This window comes from Enhydra lutris, unplaced genomic scaffold (assembly GCF_002288905.1).
Source record: "Enhydra lutris kenyoni isolate GAN:26980312 unplaced genomic scaffold, ASM228890v2 scaffoldscaffold14, whole genome shotgun sequence".
NCBI classification, from domain to species: Eukaryota; Metazoa; Chordata; class Mammalia; order Carnivora; family Mustelidae; genus Enhydra; species Enhydra lutris.
The window spans coordinates 20,164,717-20,182,119 of NW_019154098.1; the positions used below are offsets into that span (position 1 = coordinate 20,164,717).

The 17,403-nt window shown below is 42.6% G+C and overlaps 1 protein-coding gene across 2 annotated transcripts in view; it reads right to left on the reverse strand.

Annotated features, from left to right (window-relative positions):
* Positions 1 to 2,677: 2,677 nt before the first annotated feature.
* The window catches only part of LOC111146641 (DEP domain containing MTOR interacting protein), a 128,268-nt gene continuing 113,542 nt past the window's right edge, over positions 2,678 to 17,403 (reverse strand). Inside the window, exon 7 of one of the 2 annotated variants that reach the window (XM_022502276.1) lies at positions 2,678 to 4,346. In XM_022502276.1, the coding sequence (XP_022357984.1) occupies positions 4,218 to 4,346 (129 nt within the window). In that variant the 3' untranslated portion in view covers positions 2,678 to 4,217. The remainder of the gene's footprint in view (positions 4,347 to 17,403) is intronic. The other variant, XM_022502275.1, reaches the window with a different exon arrangement.

Sequence of the window (17,403 nt, forward strand, 5' to 3'; positions counted from 1 at the left end):
AACTTGCACTGGTAGCATATACCACACTAATGAAGAAACCAAAGAAGACTTCCACCTCCGTCACACTAACACGAACACACGATACAAATTCCTGAAAAATCCAAAGTGTTTTCTCGGGGAACAACGAAAGCCATTTCAGGGACCCTCGGTGAGTGAAGCTACACACACGATATGCGTGTGCGTGGGCGCACGTGTGCACGCACACACACACACACACAAATGCGCGTGCGAAAGAAAAGCTCTTAGGAGTATTGCTTACTGTTCATTTAGGATAATTCTTGAGGTTTCATTTAGAAGTGGAGTTCCTAAATTTTAAAGCAATTTGCCTGTTAAAATATCACAGAAGATACTTATTTTTTAATGATATGATTTCACAATCCACGGCCTGAGTTAATTAAAATGTAATCTTTCACCTTCACAGGTAGACAGCACTCCTTGTGTTTTATGAACACCCCAGAGCCAAAGGCCTATTTTCACCACATTTGTGTTTGCTACAGAAAGCTATCTTGTAAAGGACATGTCATTAGAAAGCAGAAGACTAGCGTCTAACCTGGGCTCTCTCCCTAGCAAGCCTCATGAGCTCGGGTGTGCCACCGGAACGTTCCACACTGAGCTGTGCTCATCAGTAAAATGAGGACAGGACACCGTGCTCTCCATGGCTCCATGTGGCACCATTAGTTTAGGATTTTCCAACTTTGAAGTTTTCATTAGGCACTGGGCTCTATTCACAACCTAGTAACGAACTTCTACCCAGTATTTGGTCAACGATTTGCATCTGGAAAGCAGAGCCTTTCAGTAACTAGGTAGCTCCTCGGTCCTTTATTCCATGAATGGTGAGTACCTACTCTTGGTGCATTAAAAGTAGCCATAAATTCTTTGCAGCTCCTTCCGTCAAAGGGAGAGACCATTCCCCGCCTCTTGATTCTCAGCTAGTTTAGTGATTTGCTTTGACCAGCAACACACTACGTAAGTATCCCTGGGTCACTCCCCAGGCAAGTCCATGAAAGGTCCTTGCAGTTTCCATTCTCACCTTCTTTGATCTCATGAGGCGTGATGAGGAATCCTCGGAACTCTGGGGAAAGGCCACATGGGGTGAAAGGAAATACCTCAGCCAACAGCATCAGCCATCTGTGACACCCATGCACAGAGCCTTCCTAGACCACAAATGTTCATGGGAACCCACCCGGCACCACATGGACCAGTGGCTGGCCATCCCGGCAGAGTTCTGCGCCATTTGCCAACATAAAGGATCATGAGCACAGAGAGTGTTACAAGGCATGTTGTGGGGTGGCACGCCAGCAGCCAGGGACAGCTGATACACTACTGTGTCACCACCTGCTGATGCTCAGAGTGTAGTGAGGGAGACAGATACATGTCTGTCAGAGACGTCTATCATACGTCTCTGACAGAGACGTGATGGATAACCTCCAAGTAAATATCATCAGTGCTATAAACATAGGGCATTGATGCATAAGGGGCCATGGGAATTTAGACAAGGGGAGTCAAGCCCAGAAGTGGGGAGCTGGCAAAGATTTCTCAGAGAAGATACTATCTAAGGGGAGTTACTTAGATTTCTCCAGGCAAAGACAGAGAGGTCATATTGCAGAGAGGAGAAGCTTATGTGGAAAGGCTGGAGGGAGCTCAGTAGTGTCCCGATGGGAATGGGAGCACTCACTTTCATTACCATGTAAGGATATCAGGGTGGAGGGTTGCCAAGGAGTAGCTAAGGCAAAGCTCTCTTGACCTTAACTAGAATTCTCTGGCATTTGGCCTTTAATCTGAGGGTGATGGGAGCCAAAGGAAGAAATAGTTCCTCCCTCCTTTCTTTCCTTCCTTCTTTCCTCCTCTTCTTCCCTTCATATTCATTTGACCGAAGACATCAATAAACTCTCAATCAAAGAAATTCCACTGGCAGGAAGCTGAACGGAGTAAAGAAAGACAGGTGCTTCTCTGGGGCTTAGATTGGTTAAAGGGAAGTGATACTATGCCAGGGCCCAAGACGATTGGCATTAGGACATGAGTACAAAGTACGGATGGCAGGCAAGAAGAAGATGCCATCGACAAAGGTGGTCCTCCTTCTTTTGAATTTAATGAACACCTGAACAGAGGCAGCATCTAAGACTTGTCTTTTAAAGACGTCCTAAGAACTTTCTGAGCTGAATCATAAGGTCTCCCACTCACTAGTTGTGTGGCCTCAGGCACATGACTAATCTCTGTATGAATCAGCTTCCTCAGCTGTAAAATGGAGATAATGGCGATATTGAACCTCATGGGTCAGGAGGAATAAGTGATGTATAGTTTTAGCACAGCACTGGGTATAAAATAACCCCTCAACAGTAGGTCCCTAAATGGGGAAAGGCTGGGGGAGGGGCGGTAACATGGGCTCTAGCATTAAACAAACCCATGTTTGAATCTTAGCAGATCTTGCAGCAGTGAGAACACGGATGTTGAAGTTTGCTTACACTTAGTTTCCATATCTGAGAAATGAGGGTGATAATACCCTTCTTGGAGGTTTTTTTTTTTTTAAGATTTTATTTATTTATTGTCAGAGAGAGAGCAGGTGTGCGCAAGCGGGTGGGGCGGCAGGAAGAGGGAGAAGCAGGCACCCCGCCAAGAAAGAAGCGTGATGCAGGGCTTGATCCCAGGACCCTGGGATCATAACCTGAGCCAAAGGCAGATGCTTCACCCACTGAGCCACTCAGGTGTCCCTTGGAGGATTCTGATGGAGATTCAAAGAGATCACATACATTAAGTGCCGTAGCACAAAGCCTGGCATACAGTATAATCGCACATACACACAGAATCGCTACTAGTTCCCAAATGGAGATCGACGGTACTAACGTTAGACATTCTATATTACTTCAAAATCCTATTCTCTGACTAAAGCTAAGATCAGAAAAGCTGGATTACCAGAAACATATATATGTAACATCTGTAGCACGATATGTCCATTTTACTAGTACCAACACATTAAGATAACCTATCACAAAAAGAATGGCTGAGGTACAACATTCATATTTCATTGTTAATACGTGATAAGAAAGTAACCTGGTTGTTCAGAATGCATTATATGAAATCAAGAATTTGGCATTCCCTGACTATCTAATTTGGCACTTTGAGGAATTTCCTCGATACACCAAGCCCCCAAATGCATTCTTTTCTAAACCAAAAAAAGAAACATGCATATATACAGTGAGCTGAAAAATGACAACACAAGATGATGTTTTGGTGAAAAATAATCCCGCCAAAGAAGCAGGGCATGTCATTCCTTAGAATATGTTACACTAGAAAGCTAGTAAAAATTCAGGCCAACAAGGCAATTTAATTTCAAGTTTTTATCACATATGGGCCAAGCTCTAGAATACTTCATTTAAAAAGGGACAACTTCAATGTGAAATCTTGCCAGAGGCTTGATATGTGTATATACAAATTCCTCTGTTTTGACATTCAACATATTCTGGATTAATTCTAGAAAGCTTCTGTAGCTGATTGATAAGACAAAATTATTTAGGCTCAGAAAGAGAAATCAGAGCAAATAATCAGAAGTAGTATCCCCCTATGCATCCCATCTATATTCATCACAAGGTTTTTGTTTTCTAATGAACGCCATAAATGAAAACATAGGTTAGAAATTGATACTAAAGGAGGAATTAAGAAAAAGTCATTTTTTTCAATGGCTTTTAAGCACTTGAATGCTTTAGAACCTCTTCAAAATGCTAGTTAACGGGTAATATTCCTTTGGATGTTGCTTTATTTTGAAGCTTGGTGAAATCCAGATCTTTCCATAAAGAGTTCCAGGTTCATTTTGGTAAAAGAACAATTTAAAATCTGTAACAACTACTCCATTGAATCCTAGGAGGGGATTTTAGCATGTTGCTGTTTTGGCCAGAGAAGCATTTCAACAACTTTAGGCAAACCAAGATAAAAAACAATGGCTGAGAACTACAAATGGAACCTGAGTAAGGCAATTCTACTACGTAAGGAAATTTCATTTCTGAACGTTTTTATACACGGACATAATTTTTTTTTAAAAGATGATCTACCTGGTTCTTCCACATTCAAACAGTGTATGAAACGCAAATCAAGATGTGTATGTATGGAGAAATTTTGTGCATCCAAAACCATCTGTGTGCATGGAAGTCTTGTCATTGCATTGCTTTGTGTTGTCCTGGCTTCGATCATCCTCAGGCCACTGAAGGGCCGGGATGTCCACCTGTTCAGCACTCTAACTCCTCCATGACTTCCATGACGATCGTCCGAGGGCCCGTCAGAATCAGATTGCTCACCGTCCGGTAGTCAACATGCAGCACATTGAGCCCATTTACGGAGACGACAAACTGACAGACCTAAAGGACAGACAAAGAGAAAGTATCTATTATAGCTCCTGCTTTTCCATAGACTTCTAATGAAGTCATTGTGTATCTCTAATGTCTAACATCTCTTAAAATACCCAACTGCCCCCAGCTGAAGACAACAATTTCCAAGAATCTATGCTTTTCCTTGAAGGTGATATAAGAGAAAAAGCATTTGGCTTAGTGTTTCACCAAATTAGGATTAAATCCTAATTTAGCAACTTACTAGCTGGAGCTAGGTATTTAAATTTCTGAGCTTCATTTCCCTCAACTCTAAACTAGAGATGATTAATAATAATAATAATAATAATAATACCCACCTTATAAGATGTTGTAAGAATTAAAGGAAGTGAAGTACATCAAGTTTTTGCAGTGCTCTATGCCAATGGAGTACTCAATACATTTTTACAGTGTTTAGGGATGTTGTTCATTTGGAGTCAATATTTAGGGAGCCCCTATGGCCCACGATTCCCAAGACAGCCCTCTTTTCCACCTACTGTTTCTGAAGGATTATTAATAGTGCTTCCTTTCACTTGCCAAGGTGTCCCCATTGAGATGATAAATTTCATACCTTTCCCTATTTCCATCCCTTATGAAAGTGGGTGAGGCAAATAAAGGTCAGCTTTTACACTAAGTATTAGTTAACCCGTGATAGGAGAGAGAATTACAATAAAAAAAAAGAAGTACCATTCAATAATGAGAGACCATAGTGAGCTTGGGAATGATCTACAGCTACTGCCTCAAAGGGAGGTACTTCATTTGAGGTTAGTGGTGACATCAGATGCTGGGTACTTTCTTATTTAGCTGACACAAAATAACAGTTGGTATATCTGTTGTGTGTCTAAAGAGGCAGACATGGGACATTCAAATGATTTATGTCCCTCAAATATAAAAATGGAGAGACACAGATCTCCAGCTGTCAGTGATAAGTACATCTAATTAGCAAAACAGAATCCCACAGAATGTAAGTCTGTATAGTGCCTGGCACATAGTAGATACAATATCCCCAACCCCCAATGATGTCTATGTCCTAATCCCTGGAACCTCTGAATATTTAGTTTACAGGGCAATGGAGAGTTAGGGTTCCAGATGGAATAGGTTGCTCATCAGCTGATTTTAACATTAGGAGATTATCCTGAGTCATCTAGGTGGGCCCAATGTAACTGCAAGGGTCCTTAGGAGAGGGAGACTTGCAAGCCAAAGGCAGAAGTAGATGTCAGAACAGAAGCAAGAAAGTGGAGAGAAAAGAGAAAGGGGCCAGGAACCAAGAAATGTAAGTGGCGTCTATCAGCTGGAAAAGGCAAGGCAGTGGATTCTCCCCTCCAAAAGCCCAGAAGGAATGCAGACGCGCTCACACCTTTAGATTTCTGACTCCAGAGCTAGAGCAATACATTTTCTTTGTTTCAAGCTGCCAAGTTTATGTCAATTTGTTACAGCAGCAATAGCAAAACCAATGCAGTAACCCAATAAATATTCATTGTTGAATGAATTGAATGTATAAATGCATTAAGCAAAAAAAGCACAATTTTGATGGACTCTGAAGGGTTTCTTGCTTCTTATAAATTATCCCCTCACTGAATAAGAAAATAAGAAAATAAAAAGGAGGAAAGGAAAGAAGACAAAAAGGAAGAAGGGAGAGAAGATTGAGATAGGGGAAGGAAAGGAGATTCTCTGGTTGAGACTGACTGAATGTCTCCCATATCTGTTGTTATCATCATATTTCTTTATAATCCCCCAGTAATTAATATGCATATCTGATTATTAATTAATTGATTTAGTGTTAATGACTCAAAGAATAGGAAAATATTAAAACAGTTTGAAAATCATTATTTCCTTTTCTTATTTTCTGAGTGGGTAATAACTATCAACTTGAACACTGTATTGATACAATATAAATAATATGAATTATAAATGTTTAAAACACAAAATATATTTTGAATATAAAAATAAAATTAAATCTATAAATTAAATATAATAAAACACTATATTATTAAGTGTAAAAATACCTATCCTATTCCTCAAACCAATATTGGAAAGTATTAGAAGGGCAGCTATAGATGGAAAAGATGTGGGATTTGGAATTTAATCCTAAGCATTTAAGTCTTTGGCTCCTTTTGTTTGATGACCTTAATCAAGTCATGTCTTCTCTACCATGTCTCAATTTATAAAACAGGGTTAGGTAAAAATGCTTATCTGCACGGGCTCAAATTAGATAATGAATTTAAAGCCTCTTTGCCCATGTCAAGCACTACACTGTTGGTTTCATGAATTTCTTTCTCTTTAAAAATACCCACTTTCTCTGTGGTCACACGCAAAACAAAATGGAAAGTGGACCGTGGTAAACAAAGTGGTTATTTACATAATGAACACTTTCTGTTGTCATGAACCTCAATATTTTCCACTCCCAACCTACACTGCCATGGCATCCTCGTATGTAAGGAGACCATACCATCACTGTTTCTCCTTTCCCATTTCCATAAATCTGTCCTCATGGATTCAGGGCACATGTTGTATAGAATCAGCAGTTCTCAACCATGATAGAAGTCATAGTCATAATCAAAGTCATACTAGCAGGTTACAATCCCTCCTAAAGTAGGCCATGGGTAATTTGCAAGGCAATTGAGCACTAATTTAAGGTAAACATTCGTGGTGCTTTGTTTTTTCTGTTCCAGCATACTCATGAGCCAAAGGATAAGAGAAAGTCCACTCCCTCCTGATTCAGAGTGCTGAGTTTAGACCCGGATCTTTCTTTCCTCCAAAGAGATGAATAGTCTTTTTGTGATGCCAAATGAGAAGGCAGTAGTTGCCAGGTGAGCTCACATTCCAGCAAAACCTTCATGGGCTCTGGAAGGAGAGATGTGTCTCAGCATCACCAGGGATTACCTTTAGCATTTAGTCTCAACCAGAATTATATTCTGTCTCTCTGACACACTGGTTGTTTTCACTGACCAACACTTGAAAAGTAGGAAATTTCCACATAAACATCTAGGATCTAGCTTCTCTGGAACAATCTAAAGCTCTAATAACATCAGGTCAGGATGGCCACTTGTCAATGGCTGAGTAGGGGCTAACCCTAGTAGATGTTCTCTTACTTGTCATGGTCCACACTGGTTTGTGTTTCTCTGCCACCTAGCGGACAGACATTGGAGTCTATGCTCCTGATCTGGGGCCACCAGAAGCAAAGAGCTGAAGAGAGGGAGACTTGGTACACCAAGAACCAAAGGATGCCAAATGCCCATTGATGGATGAAAAGAGAAATAAAATTTGGTATATCCATATCATGGAATATCATTCAGCAATAAAATGGAATCAACCTTGCGCTACAACATGGATGAACCTTGAAAACATGATGCTAAGTGATAGAAGTCAGTTGCAACAGACCGTATTTGTATAAGTCCATTTATATAGAAAGTCCAGAACGGACAAATGCACAGAGACAGAAAGTAGATTAGTGGTTGCCTAAGGCTAGGGCATGGGGAGGTATGAAAGGGTGTCTAGTCCAGTCAAACTGTAACCAACTTGCAATCCTCAAAAATAATTGTTTTATTAAAAAAAAAAAAGTGTAGGGCTTCTTTCAAAGGTGGTGCAATGTTCTAATATTGATTGTGGAGATAGTCACATGACTCTGTGACTATGCCCAAAATAAGTGAGATATACAATTTACACAGTGTATGAATTATAACTCAACAAAGATGTTATTAAAAAGAAGAATTGGAGGGAAGGGCGGGCTGATGCCAGCAATTCATAGATCTCTGTAGACTGGAGAGGGTGGATGCAGGATTGGTTGAAAGAAGGGGTCTTACAGACCTCTTGATTGCAGGGTCTCTTGGAGGTTCAAAACTGGAATGGTAAAGGCTGTGTGATTGGGAGGATGAGCCCTCCGTGGCCGCTGCTCAGGACCTATGCCCTGGAGTTGAGAGGTGGAAAGGGGGCAGGCATCAGGGCCAGTTGGACAAGGACCATGGGCAGCACACTGGTCAAAGTCCTTCTTATTGGGGTGCCTAAACCCCAGGATGGGCACCTGGGGAAACAACATAATCCCAAAGGGGAAGTCATGGGCAATGGGACACCAAAACAATATTATATTGGACTTGTCATCAACCTTGGTGAGTGGTGACTTGATCTGCACTTGATTTTGGAGAAAGGTCATTTTGGGGGTACCTGGGTGGCTCAGTCCATTAAGTGTCCAATTCCTGATTTCGGCTCAGATCATGATCTCAGGATCGTGAGATCGAGCCCCACATTGGGCTCTGCGCTCAACAGGGAGTTTGCTTGGGATTCTCTCTCTCCCTCGCTCTCTGCCCCTCCCACTCATACTCTCTCTCTCTAAAATAAGTACATCTTTAGAAAAGAGAGAGAGAATCGTGAGCAGACTCCACACTGAGCCTGGAACCCAACATGGGGCTCCATACCAGGACCCTGAGATTATGATCTGAGCTGAAACCAAGAGTTGGATCTTAACTGACTCTGTCCCCCAGGTGCTCCAATAAATCATTCTTTTAAAAAATTTTCTTTTGGGGTGTCTGGGTGGCTCAGTGGGTTAAAGTCTCTGACCTCGGCTCAGGTCATGATCCCAGAGTCCTGGGATCAAGCCCCACATCGTCAGGCTTTCTGCTCAATGGGGAGCCTGCTTCCCCCTCTCTCTCTGCCTGCCTCTCTGCCTACTTGTGATCTCTGTCTGCCAAGTAAATAAATAAAATCTTAAAAAAAAAATTAAAAATTTTCTTTTATGGTAGCTGGTTTCTATCACTGGCCACCCATGATCATCAGTATAATGCTTATGAACAAACTGAGTCTGAGAGGTTAAGTTTTTGCTCAAGGTTACACAACTAAGTGCGACTTCTGGAATTTGAACTCCATATGACTCCACAGCCCCACATAAATACAAACTTATAAAGTACAAGTTATATATGCAAGTTTGAGGAATGCAGAGAATAGTAGAAGACACATGTTTCTTCTCTTTGCTTTAACTATTAATTAAGCAGTGTAGGTTTGCTCAAATAGCTTGTGATGTCGACAGTGATATTTTGGGTCTTCCAACTGCATAAAAAGGTTTTTACTCAGTTAATCTTGGATTGCTTTTGTGCCACTTAAAGTCCTGAGCGATATGAACTTACATATTTATTTCTATTTGTTTTTTTCTTGAATGACGAGGGGAAAAAAGCCTTCCAAACATTCATCATGCTTGTATTCAAGGTAGTATTTTTGGAGTCAGTCTGTTAGTAAAAACGTCATCTCTCCCTAAGTGGTTCTCACAACTGTTGTGGCTCCTGCAGTTCCAATGTCCTGTTACTAAAAATGTGCAAAATGATCTGGAAATGCAGGTAGAATTGCATAACGTATTCAGTTATGACAGACTTTGAATTAGCATCTATGGTACACTCTGTTCTGCAAATAAAGACATATTACAAGTAACCACAGGAAGTACACAGCCTGGGGAAAATGTTTTTCTCTTCTGTATTAAAAAGCTCACACATACAATAAACAGAACATGTGACTAGATCTACATTAGGTACCGTATTACCTCCTACCTAGGTTCAGGGAATGTAGACGCCACCCGTAGGCGGAAATGAGAATTTAAGTGAGGGTGGGATACTTTTCTTCTGCTTATAATTACCTTTAACAGATCTATTTTCAAAGATTTTATTGCAATTCTCTCATTTCCCGGTTCACAGAAAAGAGATCAAGCATGAGGTCATGTAGCTGCTCTAAACTCATTTCCTCCAGGAATGGTGGTACCTTGATTTATACAGAAGGGATATGGAGGATGTCATCCTTAATGAGGAGGAAGAAGAACACCTTTGTAAGTCATAGGTAAGTGATTTCTGAGCAAGAAGGCAGTGGAGAAAAGTCCTAGAAACCATGGTAGGTCTGGTAAGAGTTAACGGGAAGACAGGGGTAGGACTCAGCACAGTTCAGGGTGTGATCAGGTTGGGATGAATACCTAGGCTGAACTCCAGCTTCTCTCCTGATAAGGAGCCAAAACAACTAAATAATCTTGCCTCTAATTCCTCTCCTGTGCCAGTCCTCCCGGCAGACACCAGACAATCCTACAGATGGATTGAGTGCCCCTGCATTGCGCAATTGCACATTCGTCCTTGTATGGCTAGCGTTCCATCACAATCATTCAATTGTTATCCAAAGTGCGAGTGAGGTTGGAAAGAAACACTACACCTATGATTACATAAGTGTCTTCTTCCTGCCATGGAAATCTATATTCACCGACACACTCGCATCCCTGAAATGACTGCACTCACATGAGAGCTACCCTGGCTTTTCTCTTCCTTTTCCTTGTGTTCTTGAAGGAGAAAAGACTGGAGGGTAAGCCTGTTTGAGGCTTTCCCTCAAAATAACAAAACAGTTGGCAAGACAGAGACCAAGAGACAAAGTTTTAATACTATGATTATAATATGATTAATTGATACAAATTTCAAAAGTAGGCAACTAACCTTATCTTAGCATTCCTGGGTAGTAGTTTCACTAGCAGCTCATTTTGTAACAAACTGAGATGTGCCTAAATAATATGTACATTTTCTATATAGTGCAATAGAATTGTTTTAACTCTAACCTTTATAATTTATGAGTAATGGGACTTTGAGCAAGTTATAAATACCCTGAGTTATGCTTTACTCATCTGTAAAATGGGGATCAAGTTTATTATGAGGATCAAATCTGATTAACTACTAAGCCCCGTGTTTAATAATAGTGAAACACTAAATAAATAATGGCTTTTCTCTTCTGTCCCTCTTCACACACAACCTCTCCCCGCAAACAGCCTCGTGAATGCAGATTGTTGAAACGAAAAGACAGACCAACCATCGCATGGTGATTACCCAGGAAAGCCACCTTGGGCTCTGGTTTTGGGAGACAGAAATAGATACTGAGTTGGTATTATTTACTGAAATAAAATATGAAAAATAAAGATAAAAATCAATCCAGGGTGATAAGAGAGATTTTTCCCTAAGCTAAGAGTATCCTGCAAGGTTAGAGAATCCAGAAACCACTGTAAACAGTCAGCATAATTTTAAAGTAAATCGAGTATAGAATTCCTTAAGGCATCATTGGTCCTGTCTGTAGGATATTCACTTTAACAAAGACGATGCAGAACTAAAGTGAGCTGAGTCAGAATGTGTTCATGACTTCTACAGAATGAATTCCTTACATCTATAGAATGCTTTATGTTTGCAAAAACACTCACATTCAGCAAGGATACCAGGAGTTTTAGACACTGCTGTAGTAAATAAGTTGTGTGTCTGTATTTAGTGCATAATAGCCTTGACAGTGGAACATTGTTCTTGAGGAGGGGAAAAAAAAAAAGAAAGGATTTGCAGCTGTATGTTTAGTCCCATAAATCTGTTCACCAAATATGCAACTGGCTGGAGAGCGAGTGGTGTGGGAGGCGGCAGAGATCCAGTTCTTAGACAAACACAGGCTCCTCTCTCCAGAGAATTCGTTTTCCTCTAAGCTTTATGCACGTTCAGCACACTATAGGGCCCTGTGATGTTCCCAAAGAACAGACTGTGCCATCAACCTCGAAGGAAAGCCAAGGATATGTTACGAGTGACTTTCCCAATAAAACAACAACAAAAAGCAACACTGAAGAATTTTTGTTTCCGACTGAGGAATGCCAAGTGCCTGCTGGTTTCTAACAGAATCTGCCCCCTTCCAGACCAAATCGACCAAAGGTCTGCTTCAGACCCAGGCTCACCCTTAGTCCACTTTGCTCCATTGTGGGGGGAGGGGCCAGTCATGGGGGACTGTGGCATACTTCAAGGAGGGGGAGATATGGGGTCCACTGAACTTAGATTTCCAGATTTAGGATGAAAATTTGCCTTCCAGGGGGTTCCCTCTGGAAATGGCGTTGAGGCTAGAGGGAGGATTTGTGGCCTGTCCTGGTGCTTCATACCCTTTCCCACATGCTGCTCTGGATTCACTGGGACCACTTCCAAGATCTGCTTGTGCTAAGGCCAGACAGCACACTCTTGACCTGGTGGTTCCCTGAGGTTATAAGCAGCGTCCAGGCACTGAAGAGAAGCAATGTACGTACATTATAACCACAAGATTCCTTGGAATTCCTTTACTACTGAAGGAAAGGAATCTGCTATCTGGGAGCCTTTGAATACCACAGAGGATATGCAAATTATCACTCCTACCTTGCCCCCCCTGACAAAGTTGGCTTGCACTCTGGATACGGAAAGTTCCTTCGAATTCCAAGAATGGCGAACTGGGGCTTCCAGCAGCAGGAGACACACACTCCCAACGCCATGTGTTAACTCCCACGGGAGCTCATGGCTAAAAGGAAAGAGGCTCCAGAAGGTCCAACTTCCTCCCTGACCCCAAATTCTTTCCTCCACAGAAACCTTTTACCCAATTAGCTATTTGCCCTTAGAATGCTATTTATTATTAGGCACTTAACACCCAGAAATGATTATGCTTTTTTTTTGGACTATGCTAAAAAGCAAAATGAATATAGTAAAAGTTAAAAGAGACTAAACAAGAGGCAATACACAGTAAGGTTATTCATCACGTTTTTCATATACTATTTTACTCATAAGAGGTGATCTATAGTGTGTTGGTAATATTATCTAATCGTTTTTTTTTTTAAGAATTTATTTATTTAGGGACGCCTGGGTGGCTCAGTTGGTTGAGCAGCTGCCTTCGGCTCAGGTCATGATCCCAGCGTCCTGGGATCGAGTCCCACATCGGGCTCCTTGCTCATCGGGGAGCCTGCTTCTCCCTCTGCCTCTGCCTGCCATTCTGTCTGCCTGTGCTTGCTCTCTCTCCCTCTCTCTCTCTCTGACAAATAAATAAATAAAATCTTAAAAAAAAAAAAAGAATTTATTTATTTATTTGACAGAGAGAGTGAGAGAGCACAAGCAGGCAGAGCAGCAGTGGGACAGGGAGAAGCAGGCTCCCCACTGAGCAAAGAGCCTGTTGCAGGGCTCAATCCCAGGACCCCAGGACCACGACCTGAGCCGAAGGCAGATGCCCAACCAACTGAACCACCCAGATGCCCTGATATTATCTAACCTTTAAGAGTGAACCAAAGTCTCATTCTTTTTATTCTACCCCCAAGGTGGTGCCGCTGTGATTGGAGCTGAGAACAAAGTGGTGTGTATGCGTGTGTACTTTGCAGAGATAGCACGGGTCACAAGTAGGTGGTAGTATTCTGGGGGGGAGGAAGTAAACGGGTTGAAAATAGGTCTAAGATAGAGTGTGGTCTTTGTGAGCACGTTATCTGGACTAAGTAACCTCAGAAATTCTTTGTCACGGTCGCTGGGAGCTGAGTACCCCTGGCAGAGGAAACTATGCCTCTGTTTCTTCTCTAGAAACTCTTATTTTACCAGTACATGGGGCTATATTTGGGACCAAGCGATCTGTGGGCCAAGGACAGGGCTGCCAATCAGGCTCCTCAGGACCCTCTCAGTTTAGGGACTTGTACTGAAGGACCTGGGGAGGTTCCATGCTGACTTGGCTAAAGATTGGGAGTAAACCCCACCCCACTCCCACTTCCTGGGGTCTAGCAATAAACAGTAGGTATGGCCTTTGTGTTATGTTATGGATCATAACATCTTTAGGAACCTTGCACACTGTATGGATTTGAAGACTGGGGTTCTGTCCAATATCTCCATTCCTAGAGAAACACCTAATCCCTGGCAGAGTTGGTAACCGACTTTGCCAAGATTAGCCCAGGTGGAAAAACTGAGGACCAGAAAATTAAATAATCCCAACACATTTGGAGGGTACCATGATACAATGGAAAGACCAAGGGTTCTGGAAACAGACAGACCTGGGCTAGTTTGGCTTTTGGCTCTTCCATTTACTCACACAACCAGAGGCTATGACTCAAATTCTGTCAGTCTCAACTACAAAATAGAGCTAATATCCAGGTTATAGGGTTGGGACAAAGATGAGACAGATGATACACATTAAGCAACCGTCACTGTGCTCACCGTGACGCCCAACTAAAATGGGTTCCTTCTTCCTGTTATCCCTGAAGAACATACCAGACATTACATTCCATTAAGTGGTCTGCCCTCCTGGGCCAGCTCCCACACCCACGCATGTTTACTCGAATGCCAAACCACTGGATTCTGAGCCAGGACTGAACAGCTTCGCTAAGTCTTAATGCGAGAAAGTGATTAATTTATAGGTTAACCCAGGAAAATGGGCTTCCATTCTGGGCATTCAAAAATGATCTAGGAAAGCGTCCCAGATGGTCATAGTCAGTTTGGTCCTATTGCTTCCATCTTTCATAAAGTACCTGAGATGAGTCATGTTATGCACAGAACCAGAGTTTGCTAGAATGAGGTGTTTGTTTGTTTTTTAAGTTTAGAGAGAAAAGACCAAACATGGGACTCCTATTTTAATTACTTCCTCTGTCTTGGGTCCCTACCCCAAGGAGCCAGAGGGAACAAAGAGATAGTTTTTGCTTACAGAGACAATGGTAGAAGCAACTCTAGAGGTATATAATCTAATTTCACATGCGGTAGCAAGTACTGGGTACAATTCCTTGAGGTCATCCTCTTCATCCTCTCTCCTCCTTGACCAGATGGATCTCATATTCAGTGTCCCCACCCCTTCTTTGTATTTGTACTGGGGATATTCTGCGGGCCTGCTTTTAGGAAGAGCATGAATATAATAAATAAGAGGAGGCGCTCTGTATCGGCCCCTTGGCCAAGCCAGAACTACATTTCCCAGATTCCCTTTCCAGTGTACTTCCAGGTCGCAGTGGCCACAAGGAGAAATCTGCATACTATGTGGGAAGCAGAAGTAAGACAGCGAACATCACTCATGGCTGCCGTGGTTAAATACAGTGAGAGGCTGACACAGAGGTGCTGTGGAGGGGTTCTGGTCTGTTATTCCATATCCGGTTCTTCTCCCCGACTGATAGCCCTCTGACCAATTGTGGTGTCAGGCCTCCCATCGCCAAGGAGGTCACCGCCTTCTAGATTTCTTCACCAGCTTCCCTTACAGTCCCATTCCAGAATGTTTGGAAACGAACGTTCGGGTCACCCAACCGGAAATCGAGTTTTGGGAACCATAAACAACCGAGGTGTCTGCTAATACATATGGAAAATGTTGTTTTTTTTCAGCTATTTCTCTGTATACATCCTATTTCCACAAGATCAGAAGCTCCTGACAAGAATGACTTCAGACTTTCCACAGAGTCTGAGACCCCTAAGTTGTGTTCCACACAGAGTGCAGCCCTGTGCCCTGCGGCCCAAAATTCCGGTGCACACAGACAGGGGGACCCCTTGGTCCTCTGCCTCCTCTGACCTAGCTAAGGCAGGAGACAGTCATGCCACCAGTGGGCCTACAAAGATATGGTGTGTGCCCGGTCCTAATTACTCTGGCTCTGTGAATTTGACCTTGTCAACCCCAGCTGAGGGTACGTGCAGGTGGCTACTCTGCCTGGAACACAGCCCCGTTAGGGTCCCACGGTCCCACTGTAGTAACACAGCTGATCACACATAGCCACAACAAAGGCAGCTTTTTCCTTGGAGGTGCCGAAGGGCTCTGCGGGCCCTCTCTAAGCAGATCTCTGGCTTTCCCAGCCCAGCAAGAGAGCCCCCTTTAACACCTCGCTTTGTGAACTTTTCATCAGTTAGCACAAACTTCTGCCTAATCTGGGTGACTAGACAGATCTAGGTGTGAGGAGAGGTTCCTGGGCAGAGAAACATCACCTCTTCAAACTAAAGACCCAACATGTATTTGAATTAAAAAGCAGCTGACCTCCACCAGCCTTCAACTTTCCTTGGCCCGGTAGGCGGTCTATTTCCTTTTTCTTCCAAAAAGCCTCTGCATCTCTAAAAGAACCTGACACAGTGCAATTTTCCCAGGGTACAAGGCCACAGTTGTTAAGTGGCAACCTCACCATCAAATGCGGCTGAAACTCCATCCCGAAATTCCATCTCGAGGTACGGGACATGCAACAAGAGCTGTGTTTTACACCGGCGGCTGGGGGAAGCTGGGTGTCTTGACCCACCCATGGTACCACATAGTTCACAGCAGCCCAGAAGTCAGCCTGAGGAATAACTGTGCGCAATCAGTGTTACTGAGGTTTACGGGCTGCTTCTTGGCTTGTTCTGCTTTGGGCCGATTCTGATACCAAGTGGAGCTAATGCATTTCCAAATGTGCTTGTCACTGAGACGCTGCAAGTTAATCCCTCCAGACCCAAAGTACACTGTCCGAACGTCTTTGCAGCGCATTTCAAAAACAAACTATATGGAATGCTGTCTTCCCTTTGAATTTCAGGCATGAAAGTCAGGGCACCCCTTATCCAACCACAGGACAAGATCAGGTAGCACTGTATCCACCTTTTGTGAAGTCTGGATGATAATTCTCACTTTTGGCAGCTACACATTTAAGTCGTCTAGGAGTTTCCACAAAGCACCCATATCTGGGCCTTAGCCCAGATCAACTGTGTCCGTATCTTTGGATATGTTGGAGGAGTTTCCCAAGTGATTCCGATGTACAGGGAGGCCGGAGAAACACTGGTCTGGGCATTAATTCAAGGAGCTTTGTGCTCTTTCTTATGCTTGTTCTAAACAAGAAGATTCTATGCAAGCCCGGTTCCCCGAAATGGGAATTCAGGGCACACCAAGAGCTGCCATTCACTTCTCACTTGACCCTGAACAGCTTTCCTTGGGTCTTGATTTTCCTGCATGTAAAATGGAGTTTATAATACACACTCACTTCTATTTCAGGGAGTTGTGAGAATACAATGAGGAATGTGAGTCTCCAACACAGGTGTCACAAAAGCAAGGCACTATTAGTATAAAAATTATTATTAAAAATAGTTGACCATAATATAAACTCAAATATCCCAAATCATATTAGTTACTAAAATGACTACGATGGTAGGGGTGGGGTATAGGAGGGATAGAAACAGTCTAAATTGAATGTCCACGGGCCAAGCATTGAGTTGATCCATCGCACACAGTAACCAGCATGATCAGGTCCTAGTTCTGGTTTTCTCACTTAACCCTGGGTGAGTCAGTTCATTTAGGTGGGATTCACTTTCCTTACTGATAACATGGGAAGGTT